We start from the raw sequence: 25,152 nt of genomic DNA, 5'->3' as shown, positions 1-25,152 counted from the left end.
AAATGGTGGTGAGGAACCTGGAAATAGCCCTTGTTACTGGCGATGGAGGAAGAGGTGGGCGAGTCAGGGGAAAGGATTGCTTTACCACCACATGGAGCGCTTCATTCGGAGGCTGGAGATGGGGTGACGGTGTGGGACCCGGCCAGCAGGTTCAGCAGGGCGCTCATTACCCATGGGTGCCGCGGGTGCCTGAGGCTCAGGAAGGGCCCAGTCCTAAGTTGGGGTGCTCCTTCTCTTCTGCCCGCCTGCACCAGCTTGAGTGCTGGTCCAGGAACCTCGATGTCAGCTTGTGACCTGACGTGTGCCATGCTTCGTCACCTGAAGAAAATGTGGCTCCTCTGCTGGCTTCAGCTTCTGTGTATCTGCTCACACGGCTTCTGTGTATGTCCAGGGTTTGAGCAGAGTCTCCCAGAGGAGTCGGTTCCTTGGGGGCCAGGCTGTCTAGAGGCAGCTGGGTGTAGTCAGGGGCATGAGCTCGGGAGCCAGGCCTGGTCTGAGGGCCCCCCGAATCCGAGCCTGGGCTTCAGGCCAAGTGGGCAGCTCATTAGAGCCCCTGATTCCAGATCTGAGCACACAGGGTGGGTCTGAGGACCTGGTGGGGCGGTGTCCTGAGAGCTCAGAGTGGTCCCCGAGTCAGGAGGCTCTCGCCAGTGGGGCTGCGTCCTGGATGAGGGTGTCAGCAGCCCTTGAGAACCCAGAGAGCATCAGCTTCTCGAACACTGACCTTCATTTCCCTCTGGAAAGTCACGTAATGGTGTATTAATTTGTCTCTAAGGACCAAGATCAGAATTCCTTTATTTGAAAGGCTGGTAAAGGGGGGACGCTGTGGAGACCAGCTTATACGATTACCATCTTTATCAGCATCTTAGAAGGTACAGGAAAGGGCAAGGTGCCTGGCGAACTTCCTTCCTGGGTGAGGTGGCCGGAAGCTTATTGCTGGGTCTGCTTAAAGAACGTAAATTCTGCACTTTAACCTTTGGCTCCCTCTTTGAACCTTCCAGCAGTAAAAAATGTGGTTCAAGCACAGAAGCTGGCTGACGTGGACCGTGAGCTGGCCGCCATGCTGTTCACGCACACACAGCACAGGAACAAGGGGCCCCAGGGCGCCGGCCACGAGGGGGACGCTGTCCGCAGGCGCAAGCTGGAGCGGATGAGGTCCGTGCGCCTTCAGGAGTCCGGAGGAGAGCTCAGCTGCTGGGGCGCCAGCATGTTGGTGAGGGCTTCGTCCACCTCCCGCTGCCCCCGGGTGTCCCCGTGTGGGGGCTGCAGTCATTGTGAATGAAAGCAGCCTTGTCCTCTCTCTCCTCTTCTTCTGCGTGGCTCTCTCTCCCTCCCTCCCAAATCCTACTTGTGGAATGGAGGGGAGATGGACCTCTCAGCCACCAAGGGAGGTTTTCACATCAGAGTTACCTGGAGAGTTTTTATAAAAGCTGATTCTTGGGTTCCACCCCTGGAGATCCTGTGTCCAGTTGGGCCATGCATGTGCGTGTCCATAACCTGGGCTGTTAAGCAGGCTCTAGAGGGGATTCTGAGCGGCCCCCAGGTATGGGGTCAGAGCTGTGAATGGGTCATCAGTGCAAATCAAGTAATTCATTCTGATCAGAAAAATTCCCATTTTTGTCTAAAAGTCTAGAGAAGACCCTACCATATTTTGCGTCATAGACCTAGGAGGAGACAGTGGTTGTACCTGATGGGTTTATGGAATCAAGATGCTACAGGGGCCTTGAGGAAGATCTTTGAGGATCACCCTTTACATTAAGGCAGGCAGGTGTCTGAACAGACGTCGCTGCTCAGCCCTTCGTGCTCACAGCAGCTGGGGAAGGCTCCTGCCCTCAGGTGTGGGGTGTAGCGAGAGAGACGGAAACAGGCCAGCGAGCAAGACTGTTGGGTCTGATGGAGGAGGAGAGGCCCAGGGGAGGGCCCCGTGGGGGGCGTCCAGACTGAGCTTGTGGGGCTGGGGTCCGGATGGGCCTCCTCCCCTACGGCAGCTGCTGAGGGTGGGGCCCCTGGAGCTGGTGGCCCAGCCGCACCTTGGCTGTGTCGGCTGCCGCCCGGGCTCACCAGCAGCCGTCCCTCTTGGGTGGCGGGCCTGGCGCACGGCAGGTCCTCAGTCAGGTGCTGCCACTGCTGGTGTCCTGTTCTTCCCGTGGTGTTGGTGGGTTTCCTCCTGTTTGATGTGTCCTGGTAGAGTTTCCACAGCTCGGAGCCCTCATTCTGAATATAGCCGTGAATTTGGGAGTAATTGGATTTCTAAATACAGGAAAATGTTCCACTAAATTCTCATGCTTTTCCTGGGTCAGCGGCCTGCAGAATGTAAGGTGAAAGTGACTTGTTTTATCGAGTAGGCAGTGGTTTCTCCCCCACCTGGAGTTCTCACAGCCTTCTTCAGAAAAAGGGTTTGTGAATTCACGAAGTCAGCTGGCCCTCTGATGAGAGCCGGAAGTGGAGCGGCGCTCAGGGCCGAGGAGCTAAGCCCCTGGCCAGTCCTTGGCACCGATGCGCTCATGCAGTCCGCTGGTCTCGGACCCCGGGGGCTGTGCATCGGGAGGCAGAGAGCCGCCGGGGATGCTGATGGTCTGGGAGCTTCTCAGGAAAGTGGTGGAGCACAGAGTGGGGCCAGATGCCTGTGTTGGGACAGTCCCAGCATCCTCACGAGGGTGGCTCAGCTTCTGTGGCGCCCGGGACGGTGGCCGGCCCCACCTGCTGCTGTTGGTCAGCGTCAGCCGCTGTGTGCAGGTGGAGCCCCAGCCGCGGGAAGACCGTGAGCTGGGTACCTTCTCATGGGCCCCCCAGCCTGGGGAGAACGGCTGGCAGGCTATCTCCTGGTGTGGGGGGTCCTCTGAGGCTGCAGTCTGTGTGGCAGCGGGGTCCCCAGGGCCCTTGGCCTGGACTCCGGACCAGCCATTTCGTGTTTGAGCAGGTGCCCCAGCAGGCAGGCCTGGGGCGGTCAGGCCCCTGGGACCAGCCCCCACCCCCGCCCTCTGCCCGCCCCTGCAGCCCCCAGATCGCCCCTCACAGTAGCAGTTTGGCGGCAGTAACCCCGCTTCATGTAGTCATCCCATGCTGAGTGCCACAGAATAGAAAGCTTTATTTCCAGAAATCCCAGCGAAAGGCTCGCCAGTCTTGTGCTCTGGTTGGGTACTGTGCTCATCCTTGACCTGGTCACTGGGCTCTGCTGCCTGTGGGGACCCAAGGGCTCCAGTAAGTGTCCTTATCCTTTGCCTGCCTGACTTGTGAATGGATTGAGAAATCAGACAGGAGTACGGCAGGGAGAGACCCAGGTGTCACCACTGTTACTGATGACTCTAGTGATGGGTAGAGCAGACCCTGGAACTCGGGTCCTGTCTGCGGTCAAGGTGCTTGTGACACTGAGTGTGGAGCTAATGCTGGACCCGAGCCGCCTGGGTGAGGCCGTATGGCCACAGGCCACCTACCCACCACTGGTGAGGAGCAGTGTGAGCACCTGATGCGGCGTCCACGCCGGTTGGTCCCAAAGGGAAGAGTTGAGGGAAGGCGGGGCTACGCCTGCCTGGTTCATATTCCAGAGCTTTCTGTCAGAGAAGTCGCCCCACGTCCTGTGGAGTGCAGGGAGGCCAGGGGTGCCAGGCTTCCTGACAGCTTCCTCCGTGGTACGGAAGGACACAGGACAGGCAAGGAGTTTCCCTCCTCACGAGCCCCAGGGTCGTGTTGACTCTACCTGTGGCTTTTCACCTTCTGGTCTACAGTAAGCTGGGGAGTGGTGTCGCTGTGCTCTGCCCCCAGCCTCTCCCCTAGAGCCTGGGGTGGATCGTCCACTGGTGGGCAGTCCAGATTTTGTCCCTGCAACTTGGGAGTGGGTCAGAATAATGCACTGTCTCAGTTCAAGTTTGAAAAGCCCCTCTGTGCTCTATTTCTCAGCCTAAATTATGTCTGGCCATCCCTCACTCCATTAAGAAGCTCTAATCATCTGTGTCTGTGTGGCGAGGCCTCAAATATGAGCATGACCACCCTCCTGTTTTCAAATCCCCAGGGAGAAATTAAAGGCTCAGCTTCAATCCCCATGCGAGGGGAAGGCCAAAGTTTTGGATGTTGGAAAGTCAATATCCAAAGTAATTTAAGTCAGAAACCAAATTTGGTCCTTACTTCTTGAGTTGAAGTCCAAAGGCATTCAAACAGCCTCTGCCTTCTGATGTCTGGGCCTCCTCAGTGTTCAGAGGTTCTCAGCACGGGGCCTGACTGGTCCCCCAGATGGAGCGGGGCGGGGTGTGGGGTCTCCTTCTGGGTGGACCTCACTCTTTAGTATAAGTCACACAGAAACATAGGCCAGTCTCCAGCCTCTAGAACACGTCATGTGGGCCAAGCCCAGTGAGTCAGGGCGTCGAGGAAGGAGGTGGATGAAGGACCCGTGGCTGAGCCCCACTAAGGCAGCATGCCAGTTTTGTGAACTCTGGCCCGGCTCAGGTCTGCCAGGCCCCTGCTCGAAGACAGGGCTCCCGTTGCCACACTGGGGACCTGGCCAGTGAGCCCATCCCCAGTCTTAGTAGCTTTGAGGCCATTTTATCCTCTTTTGTTAGAAACCTCTGCTTCTAATTCCCCATTGTGTCCAGATGCCAGCCTCGAGGCCACGGGGAGAGTTGGCCTTGTGGGCAGTTGAAGTCTCATGGGAGCATGCAGGGCAGACCCTGCCTCCTACAGGGGAGACCGCCGCGGGGTAGAGAGAAGCCAGGAGTGCCGTGTAGACCCATTCTCTGTCCTCTGGACCTGGGGGTGGGCCAGTCCCATCCAGCCCAGGTGGCTGAGGAAGGGGGTGGTGGTGATTCCAAAAGAAATTTGGTATTCAGGGTGGGAGTGGGGGAGGTGGCAGACCGGCCCTTGAGAAGGAGAGCAAGCCCTGGTTTGGCACCTGTGTCCCCCAGGCTCAGCAGAGCATCCGTGCACAGCACGCACGCGACCTGCAGGTCATTGCTGCCTATCGGGAGCGCACGAAGGTGGAAAACATCACCAGCGCGCTAAGCCTGGCCATCACCACCAAGCACACGATCCACGTCACACTGGGCACTGCTGAGTTCTTCGAGTTTGCCCTTAGGAACCCGCACAACATGCAGCACACAGTGACCATCGAGGTGGACAATCCCGAGCTCAGGTGGGAGTGAGCGGCGGGCCTGCCTGGGTCACCTGGGGTGACTCTGGGTTCTCCCTGAAATGAAAGCCAAGCTGCTCTTGACGTTCAAGGGTCCCGCTGATCCCGGCTTTCGCCCACTGTCCTGGGTTCCAGCTCTCAGTGGGTGGGCAGGGAACTCACCAGGAAGAGCAGTTTTGCCTCAGAGCCCTGTGTCTCCTCCCCTGCCTTCTAGCTTCATCCAGCACGGTCTCTGAGCCCGTGTCTCCCCTGCCTTCTAGCATCATCCAGGACAGTCGGGAGTGGAGGTACTTCAAAGACGCAGCCAAGCTGCACACGCCGGTGGAGGAGGATATGTTCCATCTGCGGGGCAGTCTTGCCCCGCAGATCTTCCTGCGCCCAAGGGAGACCACCCACATCCCCTTCAGATACCAGACCTTCTCTGTGGGGCAGCCGGCCCTGGTGCAGGTGAGGAGGCCATTCTTCCAATGCCAGATGGGCTTTGCCAGGCACATGGGAAAATCCTACTTGGCTAAATAATGTGGGGGCGTTTCTGCGTGTCCCTCCATGCTGCTCAGACCGCTTAGCCTTGGGGTGGTCACCTGCTCTGCCAGTCCCTAGGCGAGCATGCACACAGTGGGCCTCGGGAAAGGGCGGACCATCCCCTCTGAGTGCTCTTTAATTCTCGGGTATAGAACCTCTCCCTTACCTTGGGAGAGCTGATGGGTTGACACTTTCCAGCATTTTGTGCTCTCTAGTTAATGCTGTCTGCCCACGTTCTGTAGTGTTCGCTTGTCTGTAGGAAATGCAGGCTTGGAGGTTTCCAGTGATGGATGTGAGTGGTACATGCCGTGTGACTGGTGGGGTGGGGGTGGGGGGCGCAGGGCATGCGTTTTATCTTTCTTTTCTTTTTTTTTTTTTTTTTTAAAGATTTTATTTATTTGACAGAGACAGAGCGAAAGAGGGAACACAAGCAGAGGGAGTGGGAGAGAGAGAAGCAGGCTTCCTACTGAGCGGGCACCCGATGCGGGGCTCGATCCCAGGACCCTGGGATCATGACCTGAGCCGAAGGCAGATGCTTAACGACTGAGCCACCCAGGCGCCCCCGCGCTTTATCTTTCTTACTGAGCTTTTGGGGTCAGCTCTGTAGCATAGTGGTTCTCATGTAAATGGGCTCGAGGAGCTCTCAGAGGCTCACAGAATCCTGTGTAGACTCTTTGGATGCACTTTTGGGCAAGAGGTCGTAAGGACAGTGAAGAAGACGTCAGGCCTTTGGCTTCAGGCGGAGCCGGGTTGCATGTCGGGTGGGCCTTCACAGTTCTCGGCAGTCCCTGCTCCCTCTTTGGGATAGTGAGGCTGGTTTGTGACAGTGGCCGTCCACACGGTTATTATGAGAGCAGATGAGACCGTGCACGGGAGCCCTCGGTCCCAGGGGCAGCGGTTCTTACAGGGAGAAGTCCTGCAGCTAGCAGGGCTCCTCACCCTCCGACTCCCATCTCGTGACCTGCCGGTGCCAACTGGTTTCTCATAGGCCTCTGCTGAGCTGCGATCTGAGGAGGGCACGGACGCCAGGTCGCCCCAGAAGTCCAGTGCAATGCCCACTAAGCATGCCAAGGTAAGAGGGCAGGACACCTGCGACCCCAGACGGTCCCAGGGTCTTGCAGTGAGAGCCAGGTGTCCCCTGAGCAGACCCAGTGAGATGTTCACGACTTCTGTTGTTACGCTGCTGGGGCCTGGCCCTCTGCCCTTCACTGAACCTCCTGTGGTGGGGGGGTGGGCGGTGGTGGTGGAGCAGGCCCGTGGAGGTGGACTCTTCCTGTGCTGACCGAGCGGTGGCTGCCTCAGGCGTTGCTGGTAGGGTGTCTGCGTGGGTGTCCGGCCTGGAAGCCTCTCCCTGGCCACTTGCCCCTTGCAGCCCTTGGTGCTCTGGGTGCCTGCCCCATGCCCTGGAAGTACAGCTGTCCCAGCACACGGCCAGCACACACGGGGGCTAGACTGGCCCCCTGACCCTCGCCCACAGCTTCCCCACGGCCCATAGGATCAGTGTGGGGGCTGTGGGGTTACTTCTGGGAATGCTCATTCCCGCCTATAGGGTAGGCAGGTTTGCATACACCAGCAGCCTGTCTGTAGGATGTCCTGAGGGGGAGCTCAGGACACTTGTTTTTAGGAATTTCTGAAGCTTTTTTTGGGCAGACAAATGCCTTTTTGAAGTAGTTTGAAAGTAAAAACAAAAACAACAAGACTTTGCCCCACCCCCGCCCCGAGAACAGATTGTTTCAGTGAGTCTCAGATGAGAAGCCGGCTCCCGACTGCAGGCCTGTGTTCCCGTCTCGCTGTGGTGGCCGCTTGTGCCCTCGGCCCCATCACCAGTGGAAACTGCTTTATTTTACTTAATGTGGAGGCACAGCTTTGCCTTGCTTAAGGAATATCAGCTGTTTATGTAGGGCTATCGAAATCTGAGAGGCTAGTACATTTTCCGTACGTGGATTTGGAGTTTGAAGGCAAACCCCAGAAATCTTTCGAGTTCACCGGTGTTGAGGTCAGTCTGTGTCCCTAACAGATAAGGACTTTTAGCCTCGCCGTGTGCCACTGTCCCTGCCCCCGATCAGCAGCAGACCCTCCGAGTCACCTAGTGTCCATCCTGTGCTTACTTGTCTTCTCACGTGTGGTTTGGGTGAGTCTGGGCCCACTGACTCCAGGGCCCCGTGTCTTCTCTCCCCTCAGGTTCATTGCCCACACACATTTTCAGGGTGGGAAATGGGGGAAATTCCACCTCTTTCATTCTTCCTGGACTTGTTAGCTGGGATTCTGCCATAAACAAGAATTTCCCCACCAGCAGTTTGGTTGCCCTGAAATACACTTTATACCAGAAAGTCAGGATAAGTGTTGGATTCTTTCATTTTGTTTATCAGTGTTCAGAGTAATGAATTGCGCCCTGGCAACCTCCAGAGGCGGTCAGTGTTTGGAGTCTCAGTATGAACGCACAGGGGTATGTTTGCTGCTTCTCGTCTGAGGCAGGCACTGGGCACTGAACTGCTGCTCTCCGCCACCGCCATCCCTTTCAAAGCACTGTTGTTTTTTTGTTTTAAAGATTTTATTTATTTATTTGACAGAGAGAAACAGAGAGGGAACACAAGCAGGGGGAGTGGGAGAGGGAGAAGCAGGCTCCCCGCCGAGCAGGGAGCCCGATGCGGGGCTCGATCCCAGGACCCTGGGACCGTGACCTGAGCCGAAGGCAGATGCTTAACGACTGAGCCGCCCAGGCGCCCCTTTCGAAGCACTGTTAACTAGGTTAACTGCTCACGTATTAACCAGGTCACTGGAATGGTAAAACCAGAACTCCAAATTTTCTAGGAGGTAGACATGGCCGGAAGTGGCTACCTGCCCCCCTTGTGCTAGGGAACAGCGAGCTGAAGCTGCAAATACTAGAACTCGGTTGTGCAGAGTGGGCAGTAAGCCTGAGACCCCGCAGAGGAGGAGCAGAGGAGGAGCAGAGGAGGGTGCTCCCAGCATTGCTGGACAAGGACGGGTCTCTGGCTGAGGCTGACCAGAAGATCCCCTCCATCCCGAGCCTGGCTGTGCCCCGTGCTTCCAGGAGCTGCCAGGGGAGCAGAACTGTGGACTGTGGGGGCCAGAGCAGGGGAGGGCAAGGTGGGGTGGCTGGGGCGGAGACCCGGTCTGTAGCAGGCGCAGCAGCTGAACACACACGTGGTCTCTGTGTGGTGGTGCACTTGTGTCCAGAGTGTCGGCACAGAAGGTGGGGCGGCCGCTGCGCTCGCGGGAGCTTCTCTCCCAGGTGAGTGAGCACACGCGAGACGGGGAGGGCATTCAGGCCGAGCTCCAGACAGGCACAACCAAGCACAGCATGGCGTAAAGGTCCGAAGGTGGGAAAACAGCAAAGCCAAGCCAGGACGGTGCCCACAGAGTCGGGAAGGGGGTGTCCTCGGGCAGGGCTGGCAGGGCACCCGGAGCTCAGCAGTGTGGGTGGGGTTCCAGCCCAGCGGGGATTTGGGCTCGTGGTGGCCGTCCTCTTACGATTTATGACTTAAACAGAGTTTTACATAGATAGCCTTTTATATATGTACATCTAAAAGATTTCACAGTAAACACGTCTTCCCCGTGTGGCAGGTTTGTCTGGAGGCCTGAGTTCTCCATCGATGTGGGAAGGTCGCCTCGGCTGTCGGGCTGCGTGCCTGCCCTCATTCAGGGGCCTGGAGAGCTCAGGGCCAGACGGAGCTGGGGAATGAAGATACCTGTTCTTTCTTTCTTTTTTTTTTTTAAGATTGATTGATTTATTTTTGAGAGAGAGAGGGAGAGAGCGCGCACGCCTGTGCTCGGGGGCTGGAGGGGCAGAGAGAGAGAGAATTTTAAGCAGACTCCCCGCTGAGCATGGAGCCCGATGTGGGGCTCGGTCTCCTGACCCTGAGCCGAAACCAAGAGTTGGATACTTAACTGACTGAGCCACCAGGCGCCCCAGTAACTTTTTTTTAAAAAAAGGAAGTTTATATTTCTAGCCTTTTTGGTTTAGGGACAGCCTCCTTTTACCGTCTGCAATCAAAGAGCTCTGCTACCACCCGCGAGGACCTGGCGGGTTAACGCCAGACCCTCGGAGCAGCTGCCCCGCACGCGCACGGCGGGCGTGTTGGAGGGTGGGACGGTGGCTGAGGGCATGTCGATGTTGGCCGCACACCCTGTAGCTGGCGGTCGAGGCGTGGGCCGTACTTACGAGAACTGGCAGGACCAGCAGCTACACGCGATGCGTGTGTCACGAGAGCACGTCCACGCGCCATCCCTGTGCTGCGTGCTGCTGCAGGCTCCATCCCCCGTTTCTCACAGTGCTTGACCCTCCCACCTCGCGGGGGGAGCGGGCCCCGTGGAGCCTGGCGGGGTGCACACAGCTCTCCGCGGGCCTGCGGGCCGGGCCTGACGCTGACGCCGTCTGCTCTCTCGGCAGGTCTTGTTCCGGGGCAGTGGCGGCAAGCCCATCGCCGTGCTCTGCCTCACCGTGGAGACTCAGCCCCACGTGGTGGACCAGGTCTTCCGCTTCTACCACCCGGAGCTCACCTTCCTGAAGAAGGCCATCCGCCTGCCTCCCTGGCACACGCTTCCAGGCAGGTCCCATCGGTCCCCACGGCTGGCGTTTGACAGGTTCAACAGATGGGAAAAGGTTTCTCCCTGAGGGTGACAAGGGGCATCATCATGTGATCCCGTGATGCTCTTACTCCAGTCTGTGACCCACCTGTAAATTCTCCACCTGCCTTTGTCGTTTGAAATGGTGATCTCACGTCCTCTGAGATGCCCTGGGCGGGCTGATTCTGCCTCCTAAAACCCATGGCCCCGAGGGTTGTGCCTGGAGTTCACTCGTGCCTTGGGCTGCTCAGTCACTTCCCTGGTCCTGGTCTGGTGCGTCTTCTGTGTCGGGCACCTTACTCCATAGTCCCCCCATTCACTCTTGGTCACTCCCTTCGGATAGGTCCCCGAGGACGTGGCTAATGGCGGGAGTGCCGGTGCCCACGCAGGCGGGACTGGGGTAGGGTGGCATCACCCATCTCCCAGCAGGGGTCTGTTAGTACCTGTGACGGGCCAGGCCTGCCCCAGACAGTGACAACACGTGGCCCAGGCCTGTCCAGAAAAGACGCTTGTTCTGATATTCCCTGCCCCAGGCGCTCCCATGGGAAGACCTGGTGAGGAACCCCCAGTCCACGTCCGATGTAGCGACCCCAACGTCATCTGTGAGACCCAGAATGTGGTAAGTTCTGCCGAGCCCATCACCCAGCCAGCCCCCCGTCATCTGAGCCCCCTGGCCTCCGGCAGCCTCTTCCTTGTAGGTTTTCAGTTAAGTGGTATCTTTCTAAGGTGCTAACGGGGTATTTTGATATCCTTGTGGAAGCTTTATGCATGAGTTTTCATCTTTTCTGCTAGCAGATCAGTTCTTTGATTATCTGAATTTAAATGAAAAAAAAAGGCAGGAAGCAAAGTGAATAAAGTAAGTGGTAATTAAGCCACTTATTAATTGCCATTGTGTAAAGAATAAGGGCAATAATTGTGTTATGACTGGTTAGGAAATTGGATAAAATCTCCTGCAGAATATAATTATTGAACTCAATATGAAATCAAGAAGTTAATGATTTTCTTTTTTGCAGTGAAAAAAAAAAGAAGAGTGAATTCTGACTAATACCGAAAATTAAACACCTATTGGGAGGGAGGGAGCCTGGTTCCCGCCTGCTTCTGCTTCATGCAGGCTCAGGGGGCTGGGCTCGGAGTGGGGAGGCAGGCGGTGTTCACAGGGTGCGCCCGTGTCCGCCAGGGCCTCGGGGAGCCACGGGATGTGTTCCTGAAGGTGGCTAGTGGGCCAAGCCCGGAGAGCAAAGACTTCTTTGTCACTGTTTACGCGTAAGTCCATGAACACGACCTCCAGAGGTCTGGAGGGGTGGGCGGGGGTGGGAAGCAGCTGCAGCATTGGAAGGGCCGGCCTGGGCTCTTCCCGAGCTCCTGACGGGGCTCGTTGTCGGTCCTTTGGCTATGGGACGGGAGACTCCAGGGCTGGCAGGGGCCTCGCAAAGGGCGCCCTCTGATCAGAGCAGCACCAGCGGCCTGAGGGACACGTGGAGAGCCCACCAAGGAGAGAAACCCAAGGCGGCGTCTGCCCCAGTGCAGTGCCCGGTTCCGACCAGGGGAGAGGGAAGGTGGCAGTCATTATCCTTCTATGCCTGAGACGGTGATCACATCGCCTTCCTGCTTCTCCCACTCAGTAGAAATGACCCTGTTCCTGTACCTTTTCCTTGGAAGTCTCCTGTTCCAGTCCCTTGAGGGAGGATCTTTTAAAACTTGGCCAGGCTGGGGGCTTTTGAATCGGATGTCTGGGAATGGGGCAGGGGATAACTGTGCTCAGTGCCCGTCTCGGACTGTGTGGACACCCGAGGGGCAGGGTTACTGAGCCCCACTTACAGGAAAGGGTTGGTATTGTCCTGCAGCACCAGGCAGCTAGGATGGGGCCCACGAGCTCTGGCCTGCGTGACCTCTGAGCCCACAGACTCTTCCGTGTCCTGCTTTCCACGGGCTTCACCCCAAGCCACCTGGTTTGGGACTGTGACGTTTCTGGCAGAAGCCCACGTTGTCACTCATGTGGGGTGTTGTGGTGCAAAGTCAAAGTGGGCCTTCAAAGTGAGGGGAAGGTGGCTGCGAGGGTGATGGCAGCTGGGCTTCACCCTGTCTCCTCGGCCCCTGTCCTCCTGGCCACCTTCTCGGCCTCTTCCCAGCTTCTGTCTCCCGGTTGGTGCTGTTGTCCTCACCAGCCCTGATAACCACTTCTGTCCTGCACAGGGATAACTGGCTGGCAACCCCTGTCCAGATATGGCAGGTCCACCTTCACTCCTTGCAGCGTGTGGATGTCTCCTGTGTCACAGGCCAGCAGACCCGCCTGTCCCTTGTCCTTCGGGGGACACAGACGGTTCGGAGAGTGCAGGCTTTCACCTCGCACCCCCAGGAGCTGAAGGTGGGTCACTGGGTGTTCTCTGGCCTCTCCCCTCCTCACCCCACCCTGGGAATGGACGGCGTGGGTCCTGTGGACAAGACTCGCGGTAGAGTCTTCATTCAGATTGCCTTTTATTGGATATGCCATCATGGGATGAGTGACATATAAACCCCAAAGGCCACTTTTTAGAAAAATTATTGGAAGGCAAATATTAATAGCAGCTCTGGAATTAATTTAGCCACAATTATGCGTCTGGATAATGAGGGCAATGCAGACTCCTTGCCAGGGTTTTGAGCTGGAGCTCGTTGAGATCTCCCTCTGCTGAGGCAGCTCTGGTGCTTAGGGGCCCGTGGCCACATGGAGGATGCTTGCCCGCACAGGTGGTGATGCGGACCGTGATGTGCTGCGAGCCTGACGGTGTGGCCGGGTCTGGTTTCAGATCTGGCACCGTCACCCGGGCCCCTTCTGACCTCACGCAGGCCACGTGGGCCCCCTGCCCCCGGAATAGCGGGGATTCCCTTGGGATTCTCTCTGTGCCCTGAGCTGCAGGTTTCAGGAAACGCCTGGTCTGCACAGTGTGAGAGACTGCGTCCTGACCCGCTTCTTTTCTGCTGTTCTTAAAGACGGACCCCAAGGGTGTGTTTGTGCTGCCACCTCACAGGGTGCAGGATCTGCATGTTGCTGTGAGGCCCCAGAGAGCAGGGAGCCGGTTCATCCACCTTAACCTGGTCGACGTGGACTACCACCAGCTGGTGGCCTCGTGGCTCGTGTGCCTCTCTTGCCGTCCACCTCTCATTTCCAAGGTCTGGAGGGGCACACGGGGTATGGGTGGTATGTCACCTGACTGTCACCTGGTCCTGTGTCCTCCTCTGTAGTCTGTGGCCTGGGGGTAGGGGTGTGGGTTGCGTCTGTATGGTGAGCCCCCGCAGCGGGGGTCTGTCATATTTAGGGAGATGCCCTAAGTCAGGTGGCACATACAGAGCAGGCTCAGGAAGGGCGACTGCTGCCCCTGCCTCCACAGGCTTTCGAGATCACGCTGGCCGCGGGGGAAGGCAAAGGCGCCAACAAGCGGATCACCTACACCAACCCCTACCCCTCCCAGAGGACCTACCACCTGCACAGCGACCGCCCTGACCTGCTGCAGTTCAGGGAGGACTGCTTCCAGGTGCGGGTGCTGTGTGGGGTGTGGAGGGCTGCGTGTGGGGGCGCCCTCGGGCTCTGCTTCTCCTGGGAGCCCCGAGGTGTGAGGGTCGGCACCGCATTTAGGAACAGTTCCATCTAATAGTGGGTGGTCTTGAGAGAGTCCTGGGAGGGAGCAGTGCGGATCTGAACTGGGGAAGGTACTAGATGGGGGGGCGGGCATCCCTCTTTGAGCTCTTCTGCCTGTGTTTCCGGGGCCCCCGCATCTAGGCACCGTTGCAGGGGTTCTGGTGGCCAGTCTGCCCTGCAGTTTATCAGTGGCTTTACCCACAGGTGCCCTGCAAATTAGCCTTTTTTCTGTTGTATTTTGAAGAAAGTGCAGCTCATCACAGTCTGTCAGTGGAGGGTGTTTCTTGTTGCAAAGTGTCCCCTGGGGCATGGGAAGAGCAGCTGTGTCCCGTAACACTGGGAAATTTAGTTGAGAACATCAGGAGTCTGGAGTCCTGCCTGCCTCAGGCCTTGGGGTCTGGAGCCTCAGCTTAACTTCCTCTGTCAGCCCGGGTTTGCACGCGTAGAACTTGCCAGAGTAGAGAGCAGTGGCTGGGGTAGCCTGGGATTGGATGCTTGCTGCCTTCCAGGTCAGGGGAGGAGAGACCTACACCATCGGCCTGCGGTTTGCACCTCGTCAGAGCGCCGGGGAGGAGGAGATCGTGATTTACATCAATGACCACGAAGACAAAAACGAAGAGGCGTTCTGCGTGAAGGTCACCTACCAGTAAAGAGCGGCCAGGGGTGGCCCCCATCCCGCCGCAGCGTGGGGACACACTCATGTGTGCTGGCTCTGTGGGCCTCCTCCTGCCCTCGCTGACCTGCCTGGGCCACTGGGGAGCGTGGCCGAGGGTGGAGGGGGCGCCGTGCTCCTGACCGGCTCTCGTGCCCGAGTGCAGGAAGCTGCTGCTGGAGCCAGCCGTGGGCCGAGCCCCGCGGGCATCCACTGGGCAGGGCTCGGCGCCGGGAAGCACGAGGCTCCTTTCTCTCTGCTGCACTCGGGCAGGTGTCTCTGTCTAGGACATGTCGATTTGCTTTTTAGCAAAATATATTTTATGAATCATCTTAAGTGATAAAATTATGTTTTCTTACTGGATTTTGTACAAACATTATTTGCTATGGAATGTTTTATATTGGTATTCTTTCATATCTTTTTTTAAGTTATGTATGAAAAACTAAACTTTTACCTGTTTTCTCTATTGATGGTTTTCTTGAGTGTTTTCTGTTGTTTTCACCCTTGTCAGATGCTGACATAACCGGGCATAAGCATGGTTTTCCCTTGAGGACAACATGGCTGAGGGACAGCGGGGTGGCCTGGGGCCTCTGGCCTCCCGGAGAGTCGGCATGGGCCTGACCGAGGCAGGTGAGGTGCCTGACCTCTGCCTCTGTTGGTCATGGCTCCCATTCTGATTCTGCGCCCCCCCCCCCCATAAGGACCCCTGTAATGACATTGGACCCACCTGGAAATTCAGGGTAACTGCTTCATCTCAAGATCCTTACCTTAATCTCACCTGCAGAGTACCCTTTTGCATGTCAGGTCACTCAGTCACAGCTTCCAGGGATTAGGATGGGGACAACCCCGGGCGGGGGACCTTTTTCTACCCACCAGAATCTCATTGGCCAGAACCCGGTCACATGGCTGCATCTAGCTCCAAGGGGTCTGGGAACTGCCCTCCTTTTGCGTGTCGTGTTCAGATAACCAGGGGTGTTATTACCGAGCAGGTGGGAGCAGGTTTTGGGGGATGTTCACAGCCTTGGCCACAGCTGCTGGTGGGGAAGCGGCGAAGTGGCTGGGCTGGAAGCACACTTGGAGGGACAGGACGGAGTATAACCGAGAGGCAGAGCATCGTGTGTTTTATAGCAAAAACTTGACTTTGAGTTTGTTGCAAACATGGATACGAAGGAAGCAGGGAAGCCTGAGCCCTGGCGAGTGGCAAGCCAGGCTGTTCCTAATTTTGGGGTGATGAGAAGGCAGCAGAGTGGTAGCCAGCCAACCAAGTGTGCCGATGAGCGGCCGAGGCCGCCGTGGGAGGAAGCCTGTGGGGGGTGGGTCTCTGTGGCACCACGAACTGACGAGGCTTCCGTGGTGAGGAGCAAGACCCAGGGCACAGATGTGCTGGGGGACGACTGAGCAGGCCCAGAGAGGTGGTCGTCGAGGTGGCCCAGCGGCCGGATGCTGCGTAGGTGAGAGGCAGGACGTCCACTGCCCCTGATTTAAATCTCGGCCCTGTGAGCAGGGTTAAAGGGTGCATCTGCCCTGCAGCTGACCCGCTCCCCATGTCCTCTGCCTGGGCACGGGTCCCGAGCCCCGCACCAGCCGTAGGCACCACAGAGCGGTGCGGAGGATGGATTCTGGGGAAAGTTCTTCAGGTGTATTTATGGGTCTTTTTACCATGTGACAATGTACCAAAGTTCATCTTTGTTGTTGTTTGGATGCCCCACCTGGCGTTTTCTAAGTTTGCACCCCGGTCACAGGGCAAGAGTTCAGCCTGTCCACACCCTGTGCCCGGCCGAGCACATGCAGCCAGGACCAGGGAACTGGCCGCCAGCCTGCATGGAGACCTCCAGGCTTTGGTGTGTTGCGGTGCCTGCTGAGCTCCATGTGGGAAGCTATGGCGGGGGCCACAAGGTCTTGTCACTCACCGCCACCATCCGGGCAGCTTCTCCGCCCCGTCCATGTGCTGCAGTCACCCGTTGAGGTGTGGGGAGGGGACGGCCTGCTCCGTCGGCCCTGCTTCGTTAAGCTTCTGCGGTTTCTGCGAGGCTACGCGGCTCTAATTAAGTATCTTGAGACTCGCTCCTGCCCGTGACAGGTAGGGAGACGTGCTGGCCTAGCGCTCGGGTTTTCTCTTACTAGATGACTCCGATGTCTCTGGATAGGACGATGAAGCTGTAATGTTCCATTTCGCTCCTGCTCTCTCACTGGGGAGGGTGGTTGGGACCACTTTCTCCTCCTCTTGTAGGAAACCTCAGCCAGGCGCATGTGCTGCAGGATTAGCGACTGGCCAGACAGGGGGTCTGGGCCAGGGGAGGGTGACAGGACTGTGGCCACGGGACAGTCAGGTGAGAGAGAGACAGGAGTCGGGGCCCCCTTTCCCAGGGCCTGCTGGGCTTCAGGGCGGTGGCCGGCGGGAGGTCCGGAGTCCCCATGCTACAGACGCAGCCCAGCCCTGCACGATGGTGGTCCCATGCCATGCGGAGAGGGTGTCCGAGGGCAGGCACGCAGGAGGTATCTGTGGGGGGAAGGGTGGCCTCCTGGGGGGCAGCCAGTGCTGTGGGTGACAGAAGCAGGCTGGCTTCTCAGGAGATCAGAGAAGGAGGTCGTCTGTCTGTTGTGCTTCTGGAAGGTCTGCACAGCCCGTGAAACGTGTTCGGTGCTCCTTATGGAGACGAACCCTCCCTGAAGCCCCTCGCTCCCCGCTGTTTGTGGCTTGTGCCCATTCTTGTGCCCCTCCTTGCCCATGTTGTGTGGCTCCCGGCGAAAGGTCAGGATGTTGGGTCTGTCTTCCTGGCCGGGGGTTGAGGACTTAGGCTCCCTGCTCTCTGCAGCTGGCTTCAAAGGCTGGGGTGGGCTGAGCAGAGAACGCCGCTGACTTTGCTCTCACACCTGATGTGTTGTCGAGTCCCGGCCGGAACGTCCTCTCCGAGGGGCCACTGTGCGTGCTCGCTGTCCCGGCTGAGACAGGGTGGGAGGAGAGGGAGTGGGAAGGGGACGCCCTTGGGGAAGGGGACATGGGACCCTTTCACCTCCATCTCCTCCCACTTCCAGATGCTTCCAAGAGCTGGGAAGTCACAGGGCTGCCATTTTCTTAGGGAGGCAGATCCACCATGAGTCCATTTTGTGTTTGCACGATGATGGGGCCACGGGACCTTCCTTATCCCATGTCTAGGCTGTAAGACGAAGACTGAAATGGGTAATTTGCTGCCCTTTGGGGCTGGATGCCCAGGTAGGGGGCTGTGGAAACCTGTGAAACATGCCGTCACGCCACCCCAGCGTCCCCAGTGCTGGGTGCACACATCTGCCCAGCCAGGACCCTACCGTGCGGAGGCGGGAACCGAGGTGCCGCGTCTGGCTGGAGGATGTGGGTGGTGGGTGCCCCCCTGAGCACGCCCGGGCTGGCCCGTTGGGGGGCTCGTGCCCTGAGCCCCGGTGGTCGGGCACAGCAGGAAGCCGTGGGACGGCCTTTGGCAGGACAGATGCTCTCAGCCAGCGCAGCTGTGCTCATTCACTTATTCGTCACTCCCTCAATCATGCATTCATTCATTCATTCTTTCATCCGACATGGACTTGCGGGTGCCCCTCTGTGTGTGGGGCAGGGGGCATGTGGTCCCACAAGACAGACACAGTCCCTGCCCCAGGTCAGGACCTGGCCTCCTTGTGGGGCCCAGACAATAAAAAGTGGCACATCCTGTAGGGTCAGGCAGTGATAGTCTGTTGGGGGAGAAGAGCGGCATAAGGGCATGAAGAAGGGATCTTTGATTTTAGAAAGGAGGTTGAGGCCTCTCCAAGGTGATGTTGAGCAGAGCATAGAATGAAATCAAGTAGCCCCGAGTGGAGGGTCTGGGCCAGCTCACAGGGGCCTTTGGGCTGCGGGGAGGAGCCTGGACTTGGTTCTTGGGGACATGAGGGGCCGATGGGACTGGGGTGGACAGGCGCCCTGCCCTGGGACCAGCACCTGGGGCCAAATTAGTGATCTGCTCTAACCCAGCGGCCTGGCCCAGTGCCTGCTCGAGGACGCGCACTGTCTGCATGAACATGCTGCCCACGGCCTCGGGGCCTACAGGGCTGGGGACGCTGGGCTTGGCTGGCAAGGAGGGGGCATCTGCACTTTGTTACGTCGGAAGAGCCGGTCGTCTACACATAGACGTTCTTCTCCTCTTCTCTTCCCCTTCGTGGCTCCTCCTCCAAATCCCTCCCCAGTGGGACTGTGACCTCCGGTCACTGTCCTGGGTACAGGTAAGGATTTGGGGCCCCTCCGGGGAATGAGAATTGGGTGCAAGGTGGGACTTGTGCTTTTCAAACCTTGCTTGATGCCATTCGGAGCCTTTTCCTCCCTCTTTTCCTTTCTTTGTCTTTTCTCACAAAGAACAGAGATTTCTTTTATGGTCGATTTCCAATGTCAAACAAAGGTCAGCCCCGTGACCTCGATCTGGCCGCTCAGGCTCTTCTGCTGGGGCCCAGACCCCAGGTCAGGTTCACGGTGCGCTCTGGGCCATGAAAGGTGGGCCTTCTCCCCTCCGTGAACCCCAAAGCCTTCTGAGCCGGTGCCCGGGACTAGAACCAGCATTTGGACTTCGGGTTGCCAGTCCCAGGGTGCAGCTGGTGTCTACAGCAGCCGGGGGATTTACATGAGAAAGCTGGCCCGCCTCAGGATCTCCCGATAAGGAAGCTGCTTTCTTCCTGCACACAAAGCCACACCATCTTTTCAACAGGAACCTTATCATTTCCATCAAGGGCATTTCTTGGTATTATTATACTTCTTCCCTCTGGCTCCTCCTCCCACCCCTGTTGAAAGCCACTTTTAACTAAATGGAGTCAAATGAAAGCCAGATCAGCTGCTTTGCTTTTCTCATGTCTGATAATGATTTAATGTTATGTTTGTCTCTATTTAGAAATAAATTAAGGCGCCTTTAAAAATTGTTGCTTCAGGTTCTAAGAGGTTGGAGAAAACAACCATTATGTTTCCTTAACAACCTTTTCTTCCTCCTACTATATGGGGTCGGGGTACACTTGTTGGTCTGACCCCCAGCAATCTCAGTGTGGCGGTTTGGTTTATCTTCAGGCGCGTGTGCTGAGAGCTTCCCAGAGAGAAGGTGGTGGTGGGGTGGGGAGGGAAGCAGCCAGTGGCCTGCCTTGAGGGGCTTCAAGTGGGTCCTGTGCCTGGCGTGGCCTGAACACAGTGGGCTCACGCCGCCCAACTCCGTCGGACTGGTAAGGAATTTTGAGGCCCTTCCTGCTGACGAAGGAGGCGGAGGAACGCCGCATATCCTGGAAACCTTATTAGTTGGGACACACCCGGTGGTGATGCCACGTGGGCCCTGTGGCTCTGACCCCAAGGCCAAGCCAGGCGTGAACTACTCTGTGGGAGGCCGTTCAGAGCCGAAGGAGGCTGTGTTGCGGGAAGCAGGGCACTGCTCCAAGGTTGCTAGGGAGGACTCGGAAAGCTGGTCAGGCTGGAAAATGGACCGAGGAACCGCCCCTCCACCTGTGGAGGGGTGAGTTGTGTGTTCCAAAATTCATGTCCACCCAGAACCTCAGCATGTGGCCTTATTTGGGAATAGGGTCTCTGCAGCTGTCATCGAGGTAGTGATGAGGATGTAATCATACTGGATTAGGGCCGTCCCTAAATCCAATGAGAGTGTCCTTATAGGAGATAGAAAGGGACACACAGAGAAGATGGAGATGTGATGGCAGAGACCCAGAGGGGAGTGATGCATCTACTGGCCAAGGATACCCAGGATTGTTGGCACGCACCAGAATCGAGGACAGAGGCCTGGGACCCATCCTCCCTCAGAGCCTCCGGAACCAGCCCTGTCTGCACCTGCAGCTCACACTTCCGGCCGCCAGGGCTGTGGGAGAATACATTCATGTTGTTTTAGGCCACCGAGTGTGTGGTAATATGTTGTGGCAGCCCCGGGAGGCGAACACAGAAGGAATTCTGGGACCCACACGGTGCCGGGGGTCTTCAGGATTCATGGAACCGGCAACCGGATTTCTAGTTCTTTGGGGGAGTGGGGGATGGCGTGCTGTGAATCTAAGGAATGACCACAGGCAGGGTGACCCTGGGCGCATGAGGAGAAGCTCCAGCGTGGTCGCTCTGGCAGCAGTGGCCTCCGCTTATCTGTCATCTTGGTTTGTCAGCCGTCCCGAACTGATCTGTGCCTCAGGTTCTAAAGGGGAATTTCATTGCAAGAATTCAGCCTTGAAATAACCACACACCAAAGTGATCTGCTCCTCCACAGGAGGCAAACTGACAACGACCAGGGTTCTAACGACGTTTAAGGGAAAAGAATCCAAAGAGCCTCCTTTCATGCTAAAGTTCAGACATGTAGGGAGACGAGGCCTGGGTCTGTGCTTTCCCCCTCTCCCCCTCCTGCGCAGCGGCCAGCCACCTCCTCCTGGCTGCTCTCCTGGCTTCCACACGACCCCTCTCTGAGGTGGGGTCCTCAGTCTCCTCTCTGTGAGGTGGGGTCCTCAGTCTCCTGTCTGTGAGGTGAGGGTCCTCAGTCTCCTGTCTGTGGGGTGGGGTCCTCAGTTTCCCGTCTGGAGGTGGGGGGTCCTCAGTCTCCTGTCTTTGAAGTGAGGGGTCCTCCATCTCCCGTCTGTGAGGTGAGGGGTCCTGTGTCCCATCTGTGAGGTGGGGTCACCAGTCTCCCGTCTGTGAGGAGGCATCCTCAGTCTCCCCTCTCTGAGGTGAGTCCACCTACCAGCGCTGAGGGGGAGGCTCAGGTATTCAGCCTCCTAGGAGGAACGTCAAGGTCTCTCTGCCCTCTCAGGTCCCTTGTGGATCTGACTCCTCCAGCCTGGGCGGCTTTTCTTCACAGGCGTCCTTGGGCTGTGAAGCCTGAGTTGAATCCCAGCTGAATGTCCTGGCCTGAAGCCCCCTTTGGGGTGACCCCACCATGCTTTGCTCCAAGGGAGCGGGAGCTGAGGAACGTGGGGAAGGCCTGCCCACAGCTCCCTTCCTGGGCCCTGCCTTCCCAGAGTCCCCCGAGTCCTTGTAGGACTGTGACCAGTGGGTCCGGGAGAACAAAAAGCGGACACACCGCCATTGCCCCCAGGGCCTCTGTGACCGCTTCCTCTCTGTCGTGGTGCGGCTGCTCTGCTTCCGGAACTCCTGGCAAAACCAAACCCTTCCAAACTCCTGGCCTCATTCACTCAACAGCTGACAAATGTGCAGAGCCCGGCTTCCATCTGTGCCTTCTCTTCGGGTCTCAGGCCTAGCCTGGGCCTGGGGGAGCCCCGTGGACACCCTGCTCTATGGGCTGGGGAACTGAGGCCCGGGGGGCTAGATGTCCTGTCGGGAGCCTAGGTCAGCCACCCAAGTCCACATCCTGGGTCCTTCCCCTGGCACTGGGTTGTGATGGAATGCATGGTGCTGGCGGTTGGAGGAGATGGGAGGGGAAGGAGGACCCCCTGATGTCACCAGGTGATGGACGCAGCACCCTCCAGTTTCTTTCGGTGCTCTGGACCTTTCAGCCTGCCACTCCGTGTCCCTGCTTCAGGTCCTGCTGGCAGGATGGGGACCCCTGCTGGGTAGGCCTGGCCCCTACCCCGTTCCTGCCTTCCCAGGCTCCCCCCCACCCCGGGGAGGGCGGGCTCCTACATCATGTTTGGTCCTCCAGGACCCTGGGGCCGGGCAGGCGAGGGGACTAAGGCCCCGAGGCTGGGCGGCCTGTGTAAGGTGGCAGAGAGAGGAGGTGTTTGGACCCGAGCCAGGGGGACCCCACGGCCCATCTCGTGGGGCTCCACATAGAGCGCCGTCGCCCCGGGGGAGCAAGGGGAGAGGCCTCGCGCACCCCAGCAGGCCAGAGCACTGCTGCTGACGGCTTTGAGGAGTTCCCGTGCATCACCGGCAATATCCCGTTGTGAAAGGAAGCTGGGAAAACGGACGAAATCAATGAGGATTTGGAAACAGACGCTGCTGGAAATAGTTTATTTGCAGAAGCAGCATGGCCTGGAAGAGATCTGAAGTCTTGGCCCCGAGGGAGGCCTGGGACAGGCTGGAGAGAGGGGCCCGGCCCCCAGGGAGCAGTTGCCTCCCCCGGAGCCTCTCCCTGACCCCCCTGGGCCCCCCGCAGGGCCCGGTCTTCAGCCGTGAGGGGCAGTGCTCGGGCTGGGAGGTCGCTGGTGCAGGTGCTACCGACTGGGGGCCTCCAGGGAGAGGGACGGTCAGCTTTAGGGGTTGGGGGCAGGTGTGAGGATGGGGTGCTCTCGGTGGCTGCAAATCTCCCCAGGCATGTGGCCTTGCAGGCCAGCAAGCGGCTCTCCATGGCCCTACCGGGAGGCTGTGTAGGTCCGTTCATTCATTCATTCATTCATTGAACAGCCGTGTCTCGGGATCTCTGATGTGCCAGGCACTCCATCCTATCTCCGAATCCCTGGAACGCAGCCCGGTCATCGCTGCTCACTGGCAGTCCCTGACGTCAGCGTGCCGATGGAGGTGAGCCCCGGGTTCCTGGGGGTCAGGCAGAGGGCAGCCCTGGTCTGTCTTGGGTGCTGGTAGGAGCCGCTCACTGCTCTTCCTGTCTGCATCCAAACCCTCCCTAGGCTTGGGGGGATTTATGCCCCAAGGGGAGCAATGTCCCTGTGTCTTCGGGCATATGAAGCTGACAAGTGGGCACCCCCATCGGGGCCAGGCTGGCTGCCTCTGTTGCTTCATGGATGGGAAGTGACAGCTAGTATTTCTGAAATGAATACTGCAAAGACCACAGTATATCAAGGGCCTTACACAGGGTTATTAAAGTAGATTAACTGAATAATTTTCCTAGAATAATAGTGTTTCTTAAGGATTATGAATGAGCCCTGGTCTTTCCTCGGCGCCGTGAGCCAGAAACGTCCAAGGGTGGCTCCACGTCACTGTTTAAGGCTGCAGGGCCCATTAGGATCCCGTGGGAAGCGAAGCTGACGCAGGCGTCTCCACTGTGCAGAGACCGACTGTGGTTGGAAACGGCAATTTCCAGGTGCGCGCTCACAGACACCTTTAAGATATCCCATGCACAACAGCTAAGGAAGTGGCCGATGCCCAGGGCTGCAATACTAGGGAGTCTGGACAGGGAGGCTGGCTTTGGTTAAGGGCCTGGGGACTTCTGGGGTTCTGATGAGCTTTCTCCTGTGCAGGGGGGCCTGAGCCGTGTCACCGAGCCGGGCTCTAGGGATCCGTTGGGGAGAGCACGGGGGGCCTGCCCTCCCTGGGGCTCACCATCCAGCACAGCCAGGCCCTGGGAAGCTGGCTGTGTCCTGAGTCGGAGAGGACTGGAGCCCGGAGCTTGAGGCCCGGGGTCTGCGGGGCAGGGCCGGAGGTGTAAGGGCCCCCCGCTCCACCGACTGCAGGGGGCGCCTCAGGTCTGGGGCAGAGAAAGGAGTTGCTCCTGGGGGCTGTGTTGCTCCTGAGTCCGGGCCTCAAGGGTCTGTTACTTGCAGGATCAGGAGGGGAGGCGAGGCTGTCCCACGCGGTCGGCTTCCTGTGAAAGTTCTGGCCACCTTAGCAGGCCTAATTAAGGCCCTCGCTGCATTCAGCCTGGGCAAGATACATAAAGCGATAATGTGACAGCTTTAATTAGAGAGGGCTTTTCTTCATAAATACATATGCCAGTTAATGAGCAGCGGGATGGAGGCTAGATTTGCAGCCTCTGTCGGCCATGAATCTTGTGCGCAGGAAGAAGCAAAGCGACTCTGCCATGAAGCACATCTCCCTCCACCCCTCACCTCCACGTGGGATCCTGGGGCCGGAGGACTCACGGCCGAATCCTGGCCTCGGAGTCCCGAGCTCCTTGAGGCGGTGCCCCTCCCAACACCCAGCAGGCTCTCAGCCCACAGGAAGTGCGCGGACAAGTGAGCGGATTGGCAGGAGCCAACTTGGCCCCATCAGGTGCTGCCCATGGTCATTTCCTGCCCTCCCTCGGCCTGGGAACCTGGAGGACAGGGACTGTCTCTCCCTCCTGAGGTTCTGCAGTCCCACCTCGTGGTGGTGGGCAGCGAGCTGGGGTCTGTTGACGTCACCATTGTTGGGGGTAAGGAGGGCACCGTCAAGGTGTGAAGCCCCATCTGGTGGCAGGCATGTCGGTCAGGACCCCCTTCCTGCCAGGCCCTGCACAGCCCTGCCTGGAGCTGCCTGGAGGCCCAGAGACCACAGCCCCACGGCGGAGTGTGGCCCCTCTGTGCAGGAGGCCCCCCCCACACCTGCTAGGACCCCCGGCGAGCCTGTTTGTCTGTCCTCACTACATCGGTTTCAGCTAAGCAGTGAACCTCTGCACCGCCCTACGTATAGCCGGTGAGGACCATGTCCAGGAGCAGCCTCGATCCATCCACGGATGAACAGAGGTGGCCCATCCCTGCAGTGGGATGCTCATCAGCCACAAAGAGGAAGGAAGCCCTCACACACACTATGCATGGATGAGCCTTGGAAACGCGGTGCTGAGTGAAAGGAGCCAGACCCAACGGGCCACGTATCATCTGATTCCTTTTACTTAAATGTCCAGAAAAGGCACATCCACAGAGACAGAAAGCAGATTAGTGGTTGCCTGGAACACGAGGGAGGGGGGAGTGCTGCTAATGCCTTCCTCTGGGGGATTAAATGTTCTGGAACTAGGTACAGGGGATGTTGTGCAACACTGTGAATGTATTAAAAACCGTTGGGGGCGCCTGGGTGGCTCAGTTGGTTGGGCGGCT

At 58.1% G+C, this 25,152-nt stretch overlaps 1 protein-coding gene across 2 annotated transcripts in view; it reads left to right on the top strand.

Annotated features, from left to right (window-relative positions):
* Window positions 1–14,953, top strand: part of NPHP4 (nephrocystin 4) — a 113,532-nt gene extending 98,579 nt beyond the window's left edge. The window contains exons 20-30 of one of the 2 annotated variants that reach the window (XM_044913854.1): window positions 1,002–1,213; window positions 4,896–5,122; window positions 5,380–5,566; window positions 6,630–6,713; window positions 10,053–10,209; window positions 10,762–10,847; window positions 11,406–11,491; window positions 12,422–12,593; window positions 13,196–13,375; window positions 13,594–13,737; window positions 14,351–14,953. In XM_044913854.1, coding sequence (XP_044769789.1) covers window positions 1,002–1,213; window positions 4,896–5,122; window positions 5,380–5,566; window positions 6,630–6,713; window positions 10,053–10,209; window positions 10,762–10,847; window positions 11,406–11,491; window positions 12,422–12,593; window positions 13,196–13,375; window positions 13,594–13,737; window positions 14,351–14,491 — 1,676 coding nt within the window. In that variant the 3' untranslated portion in view covers window positions 14,492–14,953. The remainder of the gene's footprint in view (window positions 1–1,001; window positions 1,214–4,895; window positions 5,123–5,379; window positions 5,567–6,629; window positions 6,714–10,052; window positions 10,210–10,761; window positions 10,848–11,405; window positions 11,492–12,421; window positions 12,594–13,195; window positions 13,376–13,593; window positions 13,738–14,350) is intronic. The other variant, XM_044913855.1, reaches the window with a different exon arrangement.
* Window positions 14,954–25,152: the final 10,199 nt, after the last annotated feature.

This window comes from Neomonachus schauinslandi, chromosome 4 (assembly GCF_002201575.2).
Source record: "Neomonachus schauinslandi chromosome 4, ASM220157v2, whole genome shotgun sequence".
NCBI lineage: Eukaryota > Metazoa > Chordata > Mammalia > Carnivora > Phocidae > Neomonachus > Neomonachus schauinslandi.
The sequence above is the reverse complement of the archived record's forward strand: the minus strand, read 5'-3'. Positions and strand labels throughout refer to the sequence as shown.